The sequence below is a fragment of the Leptosomus discolor genome, chromosome 2 (assembly GCF_034619465.1).
Source record: "Leptosomus discolor isolate bLepDis1 chromosome 2, bLepDis1.hap2, whole genome shotgun sequence".
Classification (NCBI taxonomy): domain Eukaryota; kingdom Metazoa; phylum Chordata; class Aves; order Leptosomiformes; family Leptosomidae; genus Leptosomus; species Leptosomus discolor.
This window is the reverse complement of record NC_141392.1, coordinates 3,270,247-3,292,495: the sequence shown is the minus strand read 5'-3', so window position 1 is coordinate 3,292,495 and position 22,249 is coordinate 3,270,247. Positions and strand designations below refer to the sequence as shown.

At 45.6% G+C, this 22,249-nt stretch overlaps 2 protein-coding genes across 4 annotated transcripts in view; one reads left to right on the top strand and one right to left on the bottom strand.

Annotated features, from left to right (window-relative positions):
• The first annotated feature begins 3,306 nt into the window (after window positions 1–3,306).
• SAYSD1 (SAYSVFN motif domain containing 1) lies at window positions 3,307–3,834 on the top strand. Of its 3 annotated transcripts, none has more exons than XM_086461198.1 (2): window positions 3,307–3,462; window positions 3,523–3,834. In XM_086461198.1, exons 1-2 carry the CDS (start codon window positions 3,307–3,309, stop codon window positions 3,832–3,834), a joined length of 468 nt encoding a protein of 155 aa, XP_086317324.1. The 3 variants fall into 3 exon arrangements, with proteins under 3 accessions (XP_086317324.1, XP_086317325.1, XP_086317323.1); XM_086461199.1 differs by having other exon boundaries at window positions 3,307–3,478; window positions 3,554–3,834; XM_086461197.1 differs by having other exon boundaries at window positions 3,307–3,834.
• Window positions 3,835–8,464: 4,630 nt separating this feature from the next.
• Window positions 8,465–22,249, bottom strand: part of GLP1R (glucagon like peptide 1 receptor) — an 85,267-nt gene continuing 71,482 nt past the window's right edge. Inside the window, exons 11-15 of the mRNA XM_086461910.1 lie at window positions 19,376–19,445; window positions 18,572–18,660; window positions 14,214–14,352; window positions 13,296–13,337; window positions 8,465–8,632 (exon numbers count right to left, since the gene is read on the bottom strand). Of these exons, the coding sequence (XP_086318036.1) occupies window positions 8,465–8,632; window positions 13,296–13,337; window positions 14,214–14,352; window positions 18,572–18,660; window positions 19,376–19,445 (508 nt within the window). The remainder of the gene's footprint in view (window positions 8,633–13,295; window positions 13,338–14,213; window positions 14,353–18,571; window positions 18,661–19,375; window positions 19,446–22,249) is intronic.

The window sequence follows — 22,249 nt, the reverse complement described above, 5'->3', positions numbered from 1 at the left end:
GAACAGTTTTCAAAACTTTGACTTTCGAATCAGATCAAAGTTATGAATAAGGCAAAACAATCCCAGCTAGAATGCTCATTGGGTGTTATCTTCTAAATGTAACGAAACCGCTTATCTCCCCCTTCTGTTACAATGATTTCACTAAATATCTGACATTTACAGCTGACATTGTACTAGTGAGATGTATTTACTGTGTTCTTTTCCTCAAAGGGAAGTTTCCCATGAAATGATAAGCAACATTTCAGAGTTGTGATGGAAATATTAATAACTCTGTTTTGCCCATGTTATAACGTGTTTAAATATAGAGCAGTTCAGCATGTAAAGCAGTAACATAAGTGCTAGCATCTCAGCACCTTTTAGCATCCACTGCTGAATATACAAATGCACACATTTTGAAACCACACAGACGTGAAAATTTGCAATTCAGAACCTAAATTAGTTCATTAAAAAGACAGATTTTTAAAAAAATCCTTTATGTCTAAAGGCAAAGCAGCCTGCTGCCGCTATTTTAGGAAGGAAAATTAATGACTGTTTTTTTACCAAGGAAGCAGCTCTTCTCTGCAGTTTAGGTCTGATTAGTAAATGGATATGCAGAATGCTCTGCATGGAATTAGACAACTACGAGTCTGTGCACTTCAATCTATTTTATACATGTTCTCCAAGACCTCGACAACTAAAGCGAACGCTCCCTCAGCTCCATCGAACTAATTAAGCTAGGTCGTTACAGTAATGATGGGTTGCCCTTCTCTCTGCATTTACGGCACTTAGCGAGTCAGTGTGTGCGGACGCTTATCTCACGGAGGAGAAAGCTCCTGTCGATGAATTAGATTAATCCACCAAAAGAATTAATGTGACCTGATTACTGTCGGTATCTGAAAAAGCTGTCGTGCACGGCCCAGGTAACTGCAGCTGGAGGAAGAAAGCAACCACGCTCCAACCCACTGAGCAAGGCCCTGGGCCCATACCGCTCAATACAGGGGGTGCTGGCGCCAAAAACGGGGTGGTGGGCGGCTGAGGAGACGGATGCAAAGGGCGCCACAGGATCTGGAGGTGGCTCTCCAACGCTTAGCTTAACTTCGCTGGGCTGGCGTTGTGCCACAAGTAGTTCTGGTGCCTTCTGTCACGTAAAAATACTTCCCCAAATTAGTCCTCGGTTCTCTCGCTTCCTTAAGGAGCATGAAAGAGCACAGACACTTGAAAATGAATTAAGGGGAACTCCGCAGTCACCCCCCAAAAATAAAAAATTGCCTGAACTTCGGACATGGCTTTGACAGCTCGCTTGTTCGGTCAGTTCTTCCAGCAGCCGCTTCATCGTCTTCAGTTCTCTTGCTGATGGAGCGCCACGGCCGAGGTTCTGAACGGTTTGGAAGTTCCCAAGTACTGAAAAAAGTAGTGCCTTAAGCTGGTGATAACTGGCTGAGAGCAGAATGCAAAGATTCTTCTGTGTCATAAATATGAAAATATAATGAAAAGTTGATAGCTGGGATAAAGGAAAATGTTTGAAAATTGCTGAAGTGGAACTATATAAAGAACAAGAGGTTTTCTTCTTGGCAGAAAGAAATATGGATGTGGGCTTCTTTGTATTATAGACGTGACAATTACCATTTACCATGAAACCAAGTTTAAAAAACCACAAGTTTTAAACGTGACCTTAACGCTACCTCCTACTGGGCAGTTCCAGAATTTCGCTTATCAAGAATGAAGCAGTAGAAATCTATCAATAGCATCCACCAGTTTCGATTAATCATTTATTTAGCTGCAGCAAAGGGGAGAAAGACTTGGCTCATAGTCTCACACCTCCAAAAAGACAATATACAATTGGTTTTTCTCGCATGTAGCAAGAAGGGCACGAAGAGTCCCACAGAAGTGTTCTTCAGCCTCTCCACGCCACCCCTGCCCTCCCAGCATGGCTATGGAAGTTACATGGCAAGGTAAGTAGCCCAACACAGCCATAAAATAGCTATTTGCACCCACAATACATACTAAACCCAGTAAATTTGGAACAAATCTGAGAGGATGTGAACCACCGGGTGCGGCTTGCAAAGGTGGTATTAAGCTCAGGTCTAACCAGTAGTTTGCAGGCAGAACATAACGTGTGGAATTACCCAGCATGTCTTGGAGGAGGTGTTTTCATGAACAGTAGTATAAGAGGAAGAAAAGAAAAAAAATCAAAATAAAATAATATCCTGTGCAGGCCATCGTAAAACATTTTGGACTGTTATTTCAAAATCAAATTTCCACAAATATAGAGAAAAATGTCATTCACTGTGGCACTTTCTGCAAAGTCGGAAGGTTAAAAATAAAGTTATTTTGTAACCGAGCATAAAATAGGCATTTGAAAAATTATTTAGTTGGAAAAAACACAATTTTTTCCACATTAAGATAACTTAAGAACACCCAAATTGATTTTTATTAGACTTCTCATATTCAATTCTGAGCTGACACATGCATGAGATATTCAGCCCCAAAGGTCACTTCTGAGAAAGCTGTAAGTAACTGGAAACAGCACTGCAGGATGAAACGATGTCTCATTGCTAACTATTACTGCTGGAGAGTGAGAAATATTTTACTCCTGAGGCTAGAAGCCGGCTCCTGTAAATAATTTTCTATTTCTTGGCCGTACCGACAGCTGAAAGATGATGTGACAGAGCTGGTTTTCCCAATTTTAATTTTTTGGTGAATGAGGGAGGGGAGAGCGGCCTGACCTGACCGCCGGCTCCTCTCGGCCCGCTGGCCATGTCCTCCCTCCTCCTTCCTCCTCCTCCTCCTCCTCCTCCTCCCGGCCGCCCCTTCCCAGGGCTCTTCTAAGATGGCCGCCCCAAGGCCTAGCGCAAAGGGCACTCGTCACCCTGGCAGTGGACAGCTCATTCCCCCTCCCCAGGCTTTGGTCACCCCAGGCTTTGGCCACCCCACGCTTTGGCCACCCCACGTTTCATTCCCTCCTTTTTCTGTCGGTGCCAACGTCAGTCCTTAAGGTTTAACTAACAAAAAACCAAAGCCAAGGGGAAGGCCTGTGGGGATTCACAGCTGTTCTCCGGAGCTAAACGGCTGGTTAAAGCAAAGGCGGGGGCAGCCGGTTGCCTGCGGCTCCTGAGCCCCTGCGAAGCTCCTCAGGTTTGGCCTCAGGCCCCCCGCGAACACCCCCCTCAGCCCGTCCCGCCCCGTCCCGCAGGGCGGCGCGCGCTTCCCGCCCACCGCTGCCCCCCGGGGGGGGCGGGGCCGAGGAGCGCCCCGCCCCCACGCCGGGTCGTCCCAGGGCGCGGCGCGGCAGCTGCGCCGCCCCTTTTGCGCAGGCGCGGGGCGGCCATGTCGGCCGCCGTGGAGCGGCGCCTGGCGCAGTTCCGCGCCCAACGCGGCAGCGCCGCCGCCGCCGCCGCCTCCGAGCCGCCGGGGGAGGCCGCGGCTCCACGGGCCGCCGAGGGACAGCGGGCCGCCGCGGCGGGCCCCGGCGGCGGCGCTGAGGTGAGCGCCGGGGTGGGCGGGGCGGGGCCTGAACGCCGCGTCTCGCCGCCGCCTCCACAGGCCCGTCCCGGCGGCGGGGCGGCGGCGGCAGAGGAGGCTCCGGTGTGGGCGCGGCCGCTGCTGCTGAAGGTGCTGCTGTGGGCGGTGCTGCTGGCGCTGTTCGCCGAGCTGGAGCTGGGGCTGCCCTACTTCGTCCTCTCCCTCCTCTACTGGATGTACGCCGGTACCCGCGGCCCCGCCGAGCGGCGGCGGGGCGAGCTCAGCGCCTACTCCGTCTTCAACCCCGGCTGCGCCGCCATCCCCGGGACGCTGACGGCCGAGCAACTGGAGCGGGAGCTGCATTACCGGCCCGCCGCCGACCCCGGGAGGTAGCGAGCGGCCCGGCGGCGGCGGGGGAAGCGCCTGGGCTGGCGGGGACAGCCGCCTCCCGCTGGGCCGGCCCCCGCCGCCCGCCCCTCGTACTACGGACCCCGGGGCGGGGGAAAAGGGGGTGATTTCTATGCAAAACGCCGCTTGCGCCTTACGTCCGGGCCCGGCTTCCCCAAGCGCGGCCCGGTCCCCAATAAAGCCGAAGCAAAACGTGGTCCCTGGTCTCCTTTCTTGAGGGGGGGGGGGGGTCCGAGTAGGTGGCAGCAAACCCAGGGGCCGCTGGTTTCACCGCCCCGGCGGCGTCACCGAGAGGCACGGCTTTGCCCCAGGTGGCCTTTGCCACCGGTAACGGGAAGGCCGGGGATTGACGACACCTTCAGCAGAACGGCCAACTGCTTTTCTTCCCAGCCCTGGCTAGAATCCTCTTGCTGAAGAAACTAAAAGCCACGGGGCACTATCCATACATATAAAAGAGGGGGCTGCTTCTGTTCACACTCATGTTTTTCACCTGATCTTAATCCAAGTTACCTTTCTGCTCTGCATTACAGCTTTCAGCATTTGTAAGGTAAGCAAAAAAGGCATTATAGCAGGCAGGTAACCTGATTTAACCATTATTTAGAAACATTTTAGGGTGAGTGTGCAGCTCACAGGGAAACACAAGAGGCCCTCTGACAGAAGGGGATTTGCCCTCTCTTTGGCTACAGTCCTTTTCGCACAGCACAGAGGACTATGCTTCCCCCTAACATCCCACAGACCATCAGGTGTACTTCCTGCATGATCCACTGGGATTTTTTATATATAGATCATTGCATTAAAATAAATCATTAAATCATAGTGAAGAGCTGCTGGTAGAGCTTACGCCAGTGAGGACTGAGTTGAGAAGAGTCACAAGTTGGTCTTCCAACTCCTGTTTCATGAAGCCTTTTCTCATGGAGGTTACACAGAGGGTTCAGGCTTGACTTACCCCATGTTCCATCATTGGTGAGGGAATGTCCTTTATTGAATTTAAGCGGACTGGAAAGAGAATAGTAGATTAAAGCACAAGTAACATGTTCAATACCACTAAGCATCTCAGTAGCTCTCCCAGGCACACTCTTAGCTTCCAGTACTGGTCTTGTAAAAAGTCCAAATGCTGCTCTTTAAAGCCAAGCCCACAGGTTTGGGATTAGCACCTATTCCACTGTCCTCTGCTACAAACCCCTCGGAGTTCTCGCTATTCTTACCGATTCCTTCCACCTAGATGAATGACATGCTGCCTTTTGGTTTTGATTAACAGCCTCTGCAGGTTCAAAGGCCTTTTTGTAGAGGACAGTTGCAGATAGAAAGCTTTGTTTCTGTGGGAGACCCATGAACTGTGAGTCTTTCCATCCTTAGAAAGTATTCTTCCATTTGCAGAGTAAGAAGCAGCCAGGTGATTCTTAAAGTAAATATACCAGTAAGTGACAGAATTTGAAATTTTATTCATAAGCATAAAAATAAACATAAGTGTAATGCTTATGGGAGTTGATAATCTGACATCTGGTACAGTTAGATTCTGCAGGTGTTCTTTAAAACAAGGAAATACATGCAAATAAATATTAAATACACGGTAACATCCACGACATTATAAATCTTTGTAGCAGCAATGCTGGAAATAAAGTTTTCATTTGCTATATATAAACTCTAGTTACATTATGTCCAGGTGAATTTATAGACTCTTCTATTTAAAGCTTCATGAAACAGGTTACCACAGTAAGTGAGCATGAAGCTGAAAGGCACAAGAAATAAAAATTCACACAGTTAATCTGTTCCAGTGCTTTGTGTTGCTTTGCTTATTTCAAGCTACTCAAATAAACACACAGTATGAATTCTGAAGGAGAGATGGCACGAATAACCAAAGGCTTGTGAAAGGTTTCACTGAAGTAGATAAAAGTATGATGGAGAAATTGGTGTTTAGGCCTTGCTAAAAGTATTTCTCAAAATACACAATGACTGTAATTCTGCCTTGGTGGCAGTTACTTTCAATGCGTTGTTCCCTCAGTACTTCGAGGCAATTTAAAAAGGTTTGAAGTGAGAACTTCATCAGAGAGGGGGGGGGGGGAAATTTCCACCACAACCCTCTGCTTGGCCAAAGTCCCACTTTGTCATTTTTCTCTTGGATTCTAACAAGGCAGAAGTTACACAGGGAAGTTTGACATCTGGTGCTGGAGCGGATCTCGGGGGCCCAGAGCCCTCAGTTCTTAAGTGTCCAGGAGGGGCAAAAGGAGCCTAGTAACTCAAAAGCACGTCAAACTGCTGAAAGAATCTTGTGATGGCAACTAAGTACAGGTTTGTTACCACACAGGTAAAGGCTCTCTATTCCTGTGTCCTCTTTCGTTTGTTACCTACACTTTTCCCAGCACAACAGCGAGTTCAAACTTCCCTAACTTCTATTGTCACAGCAAAACTGTCATCTTGGTAACAGCTGAGCAAGTAGCAGAAACTTTTTTGTCCCCAGGTTTGCACACAACTAAGCAGGGCCCTGGAAAACTGGCACCCACTCTTGAATATTCAGGAGTGAAACTGTCCCCTCCAGTGTGCAGTGTCATACAGCCATAAATTTAACCTGTCATCGTGCTGCCTTTTCACCTACTAGTGACTAACTCTATCAGTCTTTTCCTATGAAAGCACTTAAGGGTAGATGTTAAATAGCAACATCGAGCACACTCCCTCCGTACAGAAAGCTAATTAATTACATTGCAGGACAGCAGTTAACATAGGCGGGTAGGTGTCAGGTATCGATGGTCACACAACACAGAAGCTACTCCCTAAATTTACAGAGGAACCTGAGGTGCTTCATTCCAAGGTCAGCTCTGCAACCGATGTTAGGAAGGGAAGGCCTGGAAGCGGCCCACGTGGAAGCCAGCGTGCTGAACGTACAGAAGTCAGCCCGGGAACTGTGGTGGATTTCTACCAACGTGTCCGACTTCCCACCCCCCACCCCCCCGGGGCTCAATTACAAGCATTATAGCAGAAGCAGGTAACCCATCCTCTCTAATTCAATTCTAACCTGACGACTGCAAAACTAATCCACCCCGTTGGCAATTTGGATTCTAACACAATGATTAAATAATCCCATGCAAAGCAATCTAGCTTCAGGCAGGGAAGATGCTGAATGACATCCTAGAATACCCAGTCCGCTTTCTTGGCAATGGAGGCTGTGAACACCAGTGCAAAGAGAGACTTGCAAATCGTTTTGCTTTTCATCTCTGCTGAGCCGTCTCCCTGCTCCGCCGCGGAGGTGACTTACTACAAGGAGCCTACGGACAGGGATATCCTCGGGACTAGCCTTTGCCACCTGGCCTCCTCGTTGTAAAGGGAGCCCGAGCGACAAGCCGGGTGAAGATACATAAAGCTCGTTACGACGTGATGTGACAGCCCACGTCCCGCTTGCCAAGGTACCTCCGTTCTTCCCCAGCCCCCCGGCAGACGTGGCAGGAGGTAAGGCCAGCAGCGGTGCGGACGCGCTCGCTGCCAGAGCCCTCGCAGTTTCAAGCAGAACAGGCCAAAGCCCGTTGGGGTGAGGGCAGATTTTGAGGGGGGGGGGTGTCAAACCCCGCTGGTGGCGGCAGCCCTGGGGGCGGGGAGGGGGCTGTCCGCCGTGGTGAAGCGGCCCCGCGGGCCGGCCCAGAAGCGAGCCCGCGGGGCGAACGGGCCCGTCCTTTCCGCGGAGGGGAGGTGTGCCGAGGCCGGCTGGGACCTCTGGGGGCTGGCACCCGCCAAGAGGGGAGCGGAGCTCGGACAGAAGGTGTCCTCTCCAAGCACAAGCCGCTACCCCGTCCCAGGGAACGCCCGTGTGCCAACGGGAGGGGCAGAGCACCGCCTGGGGATGGAAGGGCCGTGCGTTCAGGGGATAGTCCTGTCCGTGTCAACAGAGGTAACACACACCCATTAACAGCAGAAGAGGCCCCTACCAGATACTGCTTTTGGTTTGTTTTTTTTTTTTTTCTTTCAACTGAAGCTTAAAAAGAGCATTCAGAAGCGTGCACCACACTACCTGCTGTACTGACACACCTTCAGGATGCTGTTCTTCACCTACCCAAAAAACCCCGTAAGCCTATTTTCAGCTTTGGCTTTGGTAAACTCTTCACTATAAAACTGATTCTTCCCTAAAATGCAAGTTGGGTCCCACTAAGTTGCGTGTTTTTTTTTTTTTTTTGTATGGTTGGGGTTTTTTTCCCCCTCTAAAACTGGTGATAGCACCTTACCCTATTCCCATAGAAGTCTAAATGTATTTTTTTGGCAATCATCATATTCTGTAATTTAATCAGTCGATCACTCGGCTCACCCACTCAACAGTAATGAGCCATTGACCCTGTGGTTTCAGACTGGATCAATGCTATGCTTAAGTTCTGGACACCTGGAGGCCTTGTGTGCAAACAGGAAGAAACTTTTAACTTACATTAGACGTGATCAATTTTTCCTCTGATGCGTTGATTACATTAGCAGATTGCTTTCCCTAGAAACCTTTGTCCAACAGCCTGCAGGCAATGAGCAGCATAAGCCTCAGTTTCTTGCTGGAGATGGCACACTTAAGCCACTTGCTTGGGTATTTAAGGGTTTTCAGGTGTATTACACAATTCATTGTTCGCAGCCTGATTCGCCTGCAGAAATCTTAGCTGAACGTGGCCTGAGAAGTGGCAGCGTAGACACTACTGCCTACTGTGCCTCCACTGCTGATGCTGTTGGCTGGACACTTGAGAGGTTTCATACTGCTGTCTCTCTGGACATACAAATGTTCCAACCTCCAGCGCTCCCAGCTTTTCCGAAACTCCATCTGAACCTAACAGAAGCAAAGAAGGAAACAAAAGGAATAAATGTAGAACTAATCAGATGTTTAAATGACTCCATTAGAAGAGAGCAAGGAAAAAATAAAGAAACCATACTACTGAGAAAAGCTGGCAATGCTTTAAACCTGCAACATTACTCCTTCAAATTATCCAATTATCTCATTAGTCCATTGTTGGGTATTCTGTATTTAAAATAATGACAGTATTCGCATTTATTGTAGAAATAAAGCTCTTTTATGCACCAGGAAATCTTATCTTCGTTATTTTATTATAAATTGTATTCAGCTGCAATACCGAATGTACTCTGTGCCCTACCAGTACTAACAATTAAGTTGATTTTGCTTATCAGCCATGAAAGGACTGAAAAAACTGGCTTCCTGCTCAATACTGTCACCACAGGTGTTCTTAAGAGTTATGTTTTAACTTCTGGTTTGATTTAAACAGTATTGTGTCTTGGATTATTTTTTATTCTTGGCATATTTAAGGTTTGGGGTTTTTTATTCCATACAAAAATGAAGAGTTATTCAGAATTGAAAAATCAACAATTTAAGACTTTTAAAGACTGTACTCCCCTCTCCTTTTTAAATAGCGAGTCCAATATCTCGTTCCAGATACTAGCTTTTTTTAAAGCTACAGAATATGCTCATCCAGTCACACATTCTGGGTTCAACTGTGTAACACCTCATACTCATTTGGAAGCTGATCCAGGGTCTTGTAACTGCTAAACAAGAAAAAAAAATTTAGATCTTCCTGTTCCACAGGCAAAGTTCTTGCCACTTAACTGGAGTAAGAATGTCCATTAGCTTTTAACACATAAGGCAGAGGACATAAAATTGAACCTTTTTTACCCTAGAAAAAGGCAGCAGTGCAGCTACAGTAATCAACACATTATGGTGTGTACTTCAGCCTGGAAGTAAGGTCACTACAGGTGGGTCACTCAAGCAAGCCTTCTCTGGAGAGTTCCTTTTTTGTTTCCTCTTAGGGTCCGGTACTGACCACCAAGACCCTAAACAGGTTGATGGCAGTTCCAGCACGGGCTTGTCATCACACCCAGGCTGCTGAAACCTTCACACTCGGAGGGAAATGGTTCCTAGGGAACCAGCTGCTGCGTATCTGCCTGCTTTGCTGATTCATTGTGAAATACCAAATCTGAGAGGCAGCCCTAAAAAAAGGAGCAAAGCTTTACATAACCAATTGTCCTCCCTTGGTGGGTACCTCTAGCAGTGCCTGTCAGCTCTGGGCTACAGCCCTTGTACTGAATACTGTCCTGGTGGGAACCAGCTGCACCTCTGTGTTTCTGACAATGGGATCTGCCCCTCCAGTATCCCAACCAAATGGGACAGCAGGAAACATGCTGAGATAGAAGCTTGTATTTTACTGTGATAACTGTGGGTTGTTGTGTCAGAAGCTGCACAAAGACACCAGGAAAAGTGTGTCTCGGATAGCTTGGCATAGAAGAAAGAGGGAGAAGAGCCTCATAAAGACAGAAGAGGAATGCAGGGACCATCTTGTCTGCAGAAGAATTGACCGTATTGCCGTCCCACTACTTGGTACCTTTGGTGGGCACGCAAAACAGCGGGTATCACAGGCAGCACTGGGAAAAAGCAGTTGTAGACATTTACAGGCAGATCCTGAAAGAATGCATGAATGTACTTACCGACAGAATAAGTCAATAAGCAGTAGAAATGGATACCTTAGAATCAGTCAAAGGGAGGAAAGGAGCCTTCAATCTGGCTAGACAGGACGGGCTGTATCCTAGAGCTATGATACAAATAGCCTGCGACGAAGTGAACGGGAAGACCTGAACAAATGACTGTATCAGATATGTCATCTTAGGAATGGATCTGAATGACAGAATATTAGTTTTCTCTCCAGAGGTTACGGAAAGGGTGAAGAGTAGCTCTGCTGTCCATGTTGAATTGAGTTTTTGCCTAGACAGCTGAGAATGTATGACCGAAGGAGTAAGTATGACCGAGGGAATAAGTTAAGATTTATTTTGTAAAGTTCTTGAGCACAGAATTAGATCTACAGATCTTTCAGCAAAATAATTACCCTATTAACTTCCATGTGTGGATAAGATTCCTCAGAAATAAGCTATACAGGGAAAAGGGAACCAAGAACAAAGCTCCCATGAATAAAAGGGGAAGAAGGAAAATTTCTATGTAGAATATTTTGAAAGAGAAAGGAAAAAGGTATAAGAACTTGGAAGAGATGGGTCATGGAGGTTAAAGGTGGAGAAGACTTCTTCAGAGAGCAGCTCATCAAGCTTAATGAAGCTAATGGGCAAGGATGTTGAGAATGTGGCAATGAATCTGGAATCTGATTACAAAAAAGTTAAACTTTGGCAAAAAACATCTCAATAAATCACAGTGAAAGGAAAGTAGGTCTGAAATGGGATGGAATGGATCTGGTGGAGGAGTACAATGGATATGTATAAAGAATGAAAAGAAATGAAAAGGAGAAGGGAAGACTGGTCAGTAATTGAAATAATTCAGGAGTCCTGGAGTCAGGACAGATTCTTTAAGGTAGAAGAGAGTGAAGTGTACTTCCGTTGTGATAGGAAGGAGACAAAAAGGAGAAGCAAGACTACAGAGAATGAAATCTGAACCAGCTTAAACTAATTGTGGTGGAAAGAGGCAGCATCTCTGTGGTTTAGAATATTTCTTATAGCAAGCAACACTAACTGCAGAAAACTGGTCATATTCAGCCCAGCTCATTTTGCAAAGAACATTGATAACAAGCAATGTGATGAAATCCTGCTGTTGGCTTCAGAGTCGTATCAGAGAAAATCCAGAATCCTTCAGGTGAAATGTGACTGAAATATGAGCATATTTTAACATTTTTCCATAAATAGATATTAGAAAAGGACATTAACATCACTTCTAGCTTGATTTTTATTCTTCATCTGGTACCAGAACTTGCAAAAACCTTTCACTCTGCATGTTTAAGAAAGAAAAAAAAAAGGAGTGAGTCACATGCAAAAATAAAAATATAGACCATATTGCAAACAAGGATAGTCTTCAGGCTCATAGTCTGTTAGAAGAAAAACAGTTTCTCATTTAGTTTAGGAAAAACGTCTCATATAGTGTAGGAAAGAAATAGAAGAGATTTGACCTAATCAAACTCTTTACATGGACCTATTTTACGGATGCTCATGACTGGGCTTGACAAAATCCTTCTCCCTTCTTTTAATAAGAGTTGGAACAAGCAAAATAATTCATCCTAGACTGCCAGCTTTCTATGAAGCTGAGCACGTTGTGGTTAGATTTTACGAATTACATTACAAAGGCAAGGGCACTAGAGCAACAAGAGATTTGGAGGACCTCTTAGAAATGAAGGTAGGCTACTTCACAGTAAGGTCCCTCAAATGAAACAAGCCTATCTGTTTCAGGGTTTGTAATAAAGTTTGGGCTATGATGTAACTTTGCCCTTGTATCACACGGAGGAAATCAGTGGGCATTGCTCACAAGAGGCCTGGCTGCAGCTGCACGGTGGACGTAGACGCAAAGGCCAAAGTGGATCCAAATAAATACATGATGCACCAGCAGACGGTGCTGCATTTCAGGATTAAACCACACCTGTAAAGTTGTACAAAGGATTTGAAACAAATATTCTCAGTGCTTGAGCAAAGCCTGCTGCTACCCACCTCCGACTTTCGTAAGCAGTACAATTAACACGTCCACTTAAACAAAAACCTTACCCACGAGCTACAAAAGTGAACACTCTCCTGCAGGGCTTAACTCAGGGTGCCTGCTGCTTTTCTGTTGACTCCAGCCTGGCCGTAATGACACAAGCAGAACATTTTTCCATTGATTCCAACTCCTTGATGAGGCCTATCTCCCAACAGGTACCCTTGAATTACTGTGTCATGTTTAAAAGCAGATTTAGCAAAACACGTTGATGTGCATTAAACTTAATAATGTGCTGCCAGATCAGTAGTGTTTGCTTCCCTTGCAAAGCTGGCTACTGAAAGAATGAATAATAATAATCACTTAGCAAGTAACAGGACAGGTTCCTGCAATACTGAAACAGAACAATACTCGTTCCCCCAGCAGTGCCGGGATTCAGCAGAAGCCATAGAAGATGGTACTTGCAATCAATTAACTCAAAGCCCTGGCTACATTTCTTCTGGGCCTGTGGGAGAGCTCACCACTCCACAAAGTTCAGTTTGAATGAGCGCACGATGATGTCTTCAAGTAGCTGGGCCACAGGGAAATCAAACTAAACGAAACTGCATGGGCATTAGCCAAGAGAACTATCCAACCTCACCAGCCAGCTGAGCTGAGCTCTCAGAATAAAACAACCTCTACTCCCACATTCACCAGAACAAGCACATAAGCAGCACTATGAGACACATTAAGAGAAGCAGCTACAGTTCTTAATAAAAGAAAAGCTCCAGCAGCGCAAACTGTACAACTGCGAGCAAGGCAACTTGCAAGATTTCATGTCTACAAATAGTGGCCCTAAATTATACTGCCTGAATTCCTTCCAACAACATTTGTCTGAGGAGTTATCTTGTGTAGCTGTACAGAGGAGGGTCTGTAAAAAAAAAAAGTCCTGAACAATGACAATTTAGCAGTTCAAGACCATTTTCAATTTCCTTTTCCTATAGTGGATGCTGATAAGGCAAATTGGAACAACTAGTGTCTCTCTTACCTCATTATTGATGAAACAGTAGAGAATTGCAACCATCAGCCCCTGGAATCAACAAAAAACAGAAGAGCAGTGAGCAGAGAAGTGCCCTTGCTTTGCCAAAAAAACTTGCAGAGGGCCAGAGGCTCCACACTGGTGTGTCCCATGTAAGACTGAAAGATGGAGACAATCTGTGGTCCCTGTCAGCTCTGATGGCAAAGGAGAGGTTTGACCAAACTATGTCTCAAAGCACATGATCTTCAGAAAAAGGAGTTACTGTTTTCTTCAACCTGTTATTTTTTCCTAAACATTCATTTCCTCTTCTTTTTCCTTACCTGGTTTCATAAGCGAACAATTCATGGTGATCTTAAATACAGCTCTGTGCCTGATAAACAGGGAATGAGTGGGTGAGCAGGGAAACTAGAAGAATAATGATCCCCTTAGACAAGGAGAGTCTTCTGAAATGGCCTCACCTAAGGCAACAGCTAAATAAAAATCACAGTAAGCCTACATCCTCCTCACATGCAGTTACCAGCTGCAGACCGCTACCTGTCAAAGCACAAATTTTCCAAGGAGTATCAAAAACACTGGAGAAAGCACAAAATTCGCTTTCAGCAATGCTGTTATACAATTACAGGAAATCAGACAATTTCATTATCGCCTTGAGGTGTCCCATAGGAAGTAGATATTAATATGTGGATAGGAACACCAGTTTATTGTGGTAAACTTAAGAGATTGAAAATAAGAGAATGTGACACTAACAACCAAGCTGGCTATTAAAAATTAGTCCTTATACTTCTTCCACTGTCATAATCCTGTAATACCCAGTGCTAAACTGAGAAATACAAAGAACAGGGAACGTGCAATGAATGAGAGAGAAAGGAGGTCCCCAAACTGCAGTTAAAAAATACCTCCTCTACATGGGCATAGCATGAGTGCTACCTGGAAAGAAGCAAAGGAGAGCTCAGTAAAAAGCTTCACGAAGCGCAGCATCCCTCTGGCGTGCTCATCAGTAATAAAGGCAAAGATGACCTCATGGGTACCCAGCAGCGGGATCAGAGTCAATGTAGACTTGGCCAGCCTAAGATCACAAAGAGAGAAGAAAACCAACAGTGCCACCGAGTAGATCATTGATGTCAATGATCACTGGGAGTCACTGTCAGCTTTGGTTAAGTCACTGCACCAGTGTCGCAGGGTTTTCCCTCCAGAGGCTGCAGAAATAAAAAATAATCCTCAAAGTAACCTTAGGAGGTTTCAACATGTTTTAACTGCCCCTGCCACTCCACTGCAGACCACTTCCCCCTGAAAGCAAAGCTCTGTATTCAGCTACTGGCTGTATTTCACCTGGAAAATCAAATTCAGGAGGAGGCCATGTGCTTTCTTGTAGCTGAGATGGCTTCTTCTGTACCCTTGTCCCCATCTGTAAGTGGAAAAGATGACAAAAACCTACCTTGTTGATGGCCTGAAAGAAATGATCCATCAACAATTGGAATATTTAAAAAAATATCTTGGCAAAGGGAGGAGTACTTGCTATTCCTTCCCACTTCTGTGGTATGTTAAATCTTCAAAACATTGTAACTAACCGTAACTGCAGAACACTTTGTAAAAGCAGTTAAACTGTCTTAAAATGAGTGGTGACTCCACAATTTAAACAGTAAGCTCAAAGACTCAGCTAGCAAACAAAAAAAAAGACAAACCAACTAGAAATAAAACGTTTTTCACCTGTGAGAGCAATGCTCAGAGATACACCCACAGGAAAACATTCACAAGACTGGTCCTTAACTCTCTTAATAGACATACATGATAGCCACCCAACAGGATAATTAAAGATGCCTGAGCCTCAAGTGGGAGTTTATAGGGCTACCCTGGGCCACAGAACCTAGCAAAGTCTCACAGCAACCTGTCTCGAGACAATTCAGCAGGTCCAAAAAAAACCACTCAACTAGCAGGGCTATCAGTAGGCCCTGTGTGCCCTAGGGCTGTTGGCTGCTGCTCTGAATCATGCAATCATTCAGATTGGAAAGGACCTCTGGAAGTCTCTGGTCCAATTCCAGTTCACAGCAGGTCACTCTGGGCTGTGTCCAGCCAAGTTCTGAATATCTCCAAGGTCCTCCACAGCCCCTTGGGGCCTCTCTTCCAGCATCAGACCACTCTCACTGTGATTTTTTTTTTTTCACCTCTTGACATGCCATTGGAATTTCTCTCACTATAACTTGCAACCTCTGCCCCTTGTCCTATCACTGTGCGCCTCTGAAAAGACTCCGGCTCCATCTTCTGTATAACCACCATTAGGTAGCTGAAAACAGCAATTAAATGCTTGCTTAGTCTTCTGTTCTCCAGACTGAACAAACCCAGTTTTCAGCACCTCCTCCCGTGCCGCCTGGTCCAGCCCCTGCACTAGCTTGGTGCAAAACAAATCCAAGTCTCATGGGGTTGGAGGGACAGGACACAACGTCTGTCTTGTACCGGAGAGCATCAACCTGGACAGCAGAAGCAGTCTCACAAGTGCTGAACGGAGGGGATCGGTCACTCCCCTTGACCTTCTGGCTATGCTCTTGCTAGTGCAGCCCAGCATGCAGTCAGCCTACGCTGTCACAAGGGCACCCTGCTGCATCATGTTCAACCTGCTGTCTTCCAGCATCCCGAGGTCTTCTGTAAAGCTGCTCTCTCTCCAGTCAGTGCCCATCCTGTACCGCTGCAACGCCCCTGCCAGCTCCTCCACTGGCTTGCCAGTGTCCTCGATACACCGAGGGATGGTGAACCAAAGAAACGGTTGAAATGAAACAGTTTCCACATACAGGTAAGCAGAAATGCAGATCTCTAGTGGACCCAGGCACACCATTGCATTAGGGGATAGGGGGCTTGTTTAAATGAGCAGCCTACCAGCAAGTCTTGTGATGGAGGCTCTGCTCCACCACAACCTGCCTGAGATAGAGGCAGAAGTAGGAGGCTGACACTGAATGGGCTCTGGGCAAAACAAGGGACTGGTGTAGGTGTAGAGCAATCCCTAACTTACCTAATGAATGCTAACTCTTCCAGATAGGATACTTGGAGAGCTCTGCGTTGAACAGGAAGCCACACAAAGTCCTATGAAAAGGCCTCCTGGTTAATTAAGACCTCCCTAAAGAAAATCCTCTCCCTGAGCAAGGGGAGAACTTTCTCCAGAACTCCCAGTCCTTCTGCAGAGAAAAGGGATTTACTGCCATTCTGAACCGTGAGCTCTCTCTCCATCAAATGAACAGGCAACAGGAGAGAGGGGAAGGAAAGATTGGCCTGGGAGCAAAACGCTTTTCTTCTCTCTATACACAAACATATCTAAGCTAGTGACTTTCTAGGGCACCTAGACTGGTCCTTGTTTAAAGTAACACATTCCAACACAGCAGTTCTGTCTTCCCACCACCCAAAAATCTTTTCCAGTGTCTTTGAGCAGAAAAGAAGGGAGATGGAGGGCAGAAATTCTGATACAGGGATCTCTGACTATTGGTCTTGTTATCCTCAGAAGCATACCAACAAACTGGCTTCTTTTGGGTTAAAGACTTCCCAAAAGCTTCTGGCAATAACAACCAACCTCCAGATGGACCACCAAGACTAGAGTCTTCATCAGTGAAGGTGGCTCTGTTGCTGGATAAATCCTTTTCTGGTAAAGCCCTTCTGTTTACACAGCAGATTTTTGAACATGCAACATGAAGAAATGAATGAACGTGCACCTCTGACAAACGGCTCACCTGCATCAAACCTTCCTGCTGCCTGCAGAAGTCATGAGGGCAAGGGCTTTCTCCCTTGACAGGATACATTTACAGTCAGACTTTTAAATGGCTTCAAGCCATCAGAACTGGAAAATCTCCCCCTTCCACCACTGCAAATTTTACCTTGGCAAATAAAGGTCACGTATATTCAAAACAAACAGTAGGAACGAAAGCAAAGCCTACAGCTCATTAAAACAAATCCTCTTCTCGGCTTTAAGCTCTAAACACACATTAGTATTTCCAGAATTTCATGTGAGGTAACATACAAGGCAACTCTCTACTCTGCTGAGAAGGCACCAAAATACACGCTGTGTCTAGCTTAGAAGGCTGCAGCATTGAAATACGCAACTTCAAACTAGCTAAGCCAACCACCAGTAGCAGTCCAGCTACCACAGCATGTAGCTCCGTACTGGTTAATTCAAGAGCTAACTTGTTATTTCTACATTATTTTTCAGACTGCAATACAAAAGTATTCTCCAAGATGCAGAAATGAAGGATGTGACCGCGAATCTTAGCAAGGCGATTAAATTACAAGAAGAATACACACACGGACCGGGTAAAGCCTGCAAAATAAAAATTGAACATTTCTGTGATAACCCTGACATATCTCCTGAAACATCCTATGCATTAAAGATTGAAAGTTTGTCCCAACAACTGGCAAGAAGAACAAAAAGCAACACTCAAAATGACCCATCTTGACCTTCATTGAAGGTAAAGCTTTTATTTCTATCATTCATATTATTATTTTTATTCAAAATGGAATAGAATAAAGTGGAACAGAACATGACAGCTGGAAGGGACCTACAACAACCATCTAGTCCAACTGCCTTGACCACTTCAGGGCTGACCAAAAGTTAAAGCATGTTGTTAAGGGCATTGTCCAAATGCCTCTTCTCCAACACTGACAGGCTTGGGGCATTGACCACCTCCCTAGGAAGCCTGTTCCAGTGTCTGACCACCCTCCCGGTAAAGAAATTCTGCCTAATGACCAGTCTAACCCCCCCCGGCACAACTTTGAGGCGTTCCCAAGTGTCCTATCGCTGGATCTCAGGGAGAAGAGATCAGCACCTCCCTCTCCACTCCCCCTCCTCAGGAAGCTGTAGAGGGTAACGAGGTCGCCCCTCAGCCTCCTTTTCTCCAAACTAGACAAGTCCTCATCGGACGTTACTGCCAGCCCTGTCACCAGCTTTGTTGCCCTCCTCTGCATGCATTCCAAGACCTTAACATCCAGTACTTCCACATGCTGCAAGTATTTGAAAAATATCTGCTTAATTAATATTCATCCAGTATTATGGAAGAATGTAAAGTAACAAACGCAGAGAGCAAGCCTTCTGTTTAATCTGTAACACAGTGCAATACCTGCCCTGGCTCCACCAGGAAGGTTTTCTGGGGACTGACTGTCCAAGCAGCCCTACCAATGTGTGACACCACACCTGTATGTTACTCGAGGCCTGTGATCTTTAACCACCTTTGTCAATCCACTCCTTTTCATGTACCTCCTTGTTTAATTCCATTTGACAGGCACAAAAAGTGTCAGACCACCATATGACATACCTGCATTTTATGTCAGTTTTGCACATCAAATTAGCCTGTAGTTTGGAGATGATGATGCATATAACTCTGATAAAGATCAGGAAATTTACCTGGAAAAATGAAAGAAAGATTTTTATCATCATGAAGAAACATGTGCCTAAGTGTTGAAAAAAGCTAGTTTGTGCATGATGTGTAGGTCCCTGTACATGCTGCAGCTGCAGAATTTGCCATGGAACTCAACTCCTCGCTGAGGAATTGTGCTCTAAGTACATCCTCCAGGAATGCACAAGTCATCTTTGAAAACGCAGGCAGTTCACTAAAAGCAGGGGAGCTTACCTACATCTCTGAGGAGTGAGGCACAGCAAAGCTGCGGGCTCTCCCATTTGCCTTGTCTGGAGGTCTGAGACTGAGACAGCATTGTGGCTGCAAAAGGTGGCATTTCTCCACAATGCCACACAATTTCTTGCTCCTGAGGCCCAGTACCTGGGATATTATCTTCTACCTCCCTGTAACTACCTGCCATAGCTTTCTGCACACAGGGAAGTTAACGGGATTGCTGCAGCATGCTGTTTTGTTTTCCATTATCTGCTGCCACCACAACATGACAGTGTGCGGCCAGATTAAACAAAGTGCTGGTCAGGAATGCCAGTGACAGAAACCAATTTGGTTTCATAAAACCACATTTCTGAATGAAAATGTCAATACCCTTAAAGGTTATTAGCCTTTGGACACGCACAACAGCCGCGTGCACATCTGCTCTTTGTACTATATCATGTCCTGTTCTCGTGGAAATCTCCCAGCACGCTGCACATGCCCCATACTCACCCCAATGGCGATAAGAATGGGCAGTCTGATGATCAACCAGTAATTCATGTTATAGTTTCTGGTCCAGCAACTAGGAAGACGGCAAAAAGGAGGAGACAAGAAGAAAAAGTTTCAGTACGTTACTAAAATCTCCTGCTTTTCATTCTATCACAGCAATGCAGATGGAAAACAATATTGAGGACTAGATACCAGGAAAGCACATCATGCTGACATGGAAACAGATGCAGTTGCTTCTTAGAAACGCTGAATGTTTTGTACTATTGCAGCTATCATAATTCAACTGGATGCTACTTGCCAGCCTTTCTTGCCCACTAATGGCTAGCTCTCCTCCACAATTTGCTATGAATTATCACTAGTTAATTGTGAAGATTTACTCCATTAAAACCAAGGTCAAATTTGTCACGTGGCTGAAAGGAGAAGGGGAGGGGAAATGTATTTGTGTCAGACCTTTCCTGCGTGGTTCCTACCCTTCTCTTTCTGCATTATTTTTTTATTACTCTTCAGTCTCCACTATCAGGTCATCTTATTATTTAACTGTTCATTAGTTCTTTATCCCATTTCCTACCATCACTTTTCTTCTATCAATGTTTAGATCAGTCACTTATTTTACTTGTCCCTATTTTCAAAAAGGACCTACAAATTTCAACCAGGAGAAAGCAATTAAGGCAGCAAACTCCAGTTCCGTCAGTGTAGATACACAGGTTTCAGGCCCAAAAGGAGTTTTAAAAGTTATAAGCAAGTAAAATCTCAGAGACAGGAGCAATAGTTCCCAACTTCTGTTGGCCAGATGAATCCTCTGCCAAGGAAGTAACACACTGCAGGCAATATAATACTTCATTCTCACCATAAGTCTCATTTTAGCTTTTTAAATTCCTCTGTCCTTGACCAATATTGGGGAACAATCACAAGAAAAGTGATGACTGAAAGCCACAGGCTGGGATCACTGGTTTGAGGTGAACTTTACACTGGGGGGTTTGTCCATCTAGTTCTTTTAAGTCCCACCCTGGCCACAGCCAGCCACCCCCAACTGTATGGGGGGGTCATGCATGTGCACAACAGCCCACGTGTCGGGGCAGCGTTTACATGCCACTTCACTTGCTGCTGCAGTAACAGCATCCTTCATATTTCTATGAAATAACTTCGTTAGCCTCCTGCCACACTGCTCAGCATTGCTCAAAAGCAACAGACATCAGTAAAGCCAGCAGGTTTCTGAGCTACACAGCCTGTGAAACACAAACGATGAAACAGCAGCACAGAAAACGTAGGGTTCTTCACAAAACAAAGTTTCTCTTCGCCTCCAAATCCCATCTGCCCAAACAGGTACATGCTCAATTTTCCTTAAGGTTTCTTAACAGGACTACGAAGCTTCAGCTTGGGTGATGTTGATGGAGAGTAAACCCTCCCCAACCTCATAAAGGGACAGTCAACTTGAGAGAAACCAGCAAACCGTGCAGCACGTGGCAGGGATCCACCCTGCAGCAACACACCCACGTGGGCTCATGAGAGGAAGGTGCAGCAGCTTGGCTGGGGCAATTCCACACCCCCTTGCAGGTGCTGCAAGCCCGAGAAAGGCTCAGAATTTCATTTTTCCTTTCAATTTCAGTTTAATGCATATAACAAGCATAATATTGCAACCAGCAGCTCCACCACTTACAATTCAATTGTATTTTAGATACTGGAGAAAAAAAAAGGGGTACATACTGCGTGCAGCCAGCGTACCTGAGCCGAACCCGAGTAACAGAAGGACTTCTTAATTGGTATGCGTGACTAGGAGCCAGCTTCATGAAGCCTTTAAAATCAATTTTATTTGAACCCCTCAAGACCATCAGGATAATAGAACATGGCTGGAAGTGGAGTTCTAATTTTCTGACTAGCTGCAGTGGAAGCAGAGGCAATTTTAAAAGTTCCTGATAGTGACGGATGCTGAGAAATGATTCTTTACATTAACTCTGCTACGTTTCTGTGTGTATTAATTTGCTTCCTGTGGCACAGAGCAGTTTTAGCTACTTTTAAATGTATACAAATACATGCAATAAAAACACCATTACAGCCTAATTAAAATGTCACAGCTATTAAAATGTCCAGAAAACAAAATTGATAGATCTGTACGTGATTTCTTGTCCGTTTGTGCTTTCTGGGATTGTCACACTGATGACTACACCAACATCTATTGTTTTGGGGATCTATCCCAGCAGTTTGCTCTGCATCACTCAGGAGATGCTTGGCAACTAATAGCCTTACAACCATGAGTGGAGAATTGGTCCAGTGAAACAAACGGTACTGGGAAGTTTCTGCCTTTGCTTACCAACCTGGTATGCTTTTTCTAAAAATAAACCTACTGAATTTTTACCTTGAAGAGGTACAGCTGAATGGTTCAATTTTTAGAAATGTGTGTTCGCTGGCTCTCTTGCTCCCATAATTAATTGCAGATGGAAACAAAGATGTGTAAGTATCAGCTCTCTAGGCACAGCCTAATAACTATGAAGCACAGCTCGCCTTTAGTTTTGTTCACAATCTAGGCAAAGTCTTTTTCAGCAGCTCACTTTTTAAAACAGCAACTGCTTTTTAAAGGAGTGCACACTTCCACGTGTATGGAAAGGAGGAGCCAGCCTGCAAGTAAGTCCTGCACGCTTCAGTCCTTCACTCAAATGAAAACATCCACAAGACTGCCTCGAATTCCCAGCCCTGACCACACTTACTCCCAGTTATTCCTCATAGCCAGGGAAGTAGTTAAGTCACAAATGAGATTTACAGCCCGCTGCACATCCATGGTGACAGCGCTATGGCAAACAGCATGAAAGATATCCCCGGCTGCTCCAGCAAATGCCCGCCCAAGGCACAGAAATCTTGCCTTTCAGAGAAGCTGCTGCACGT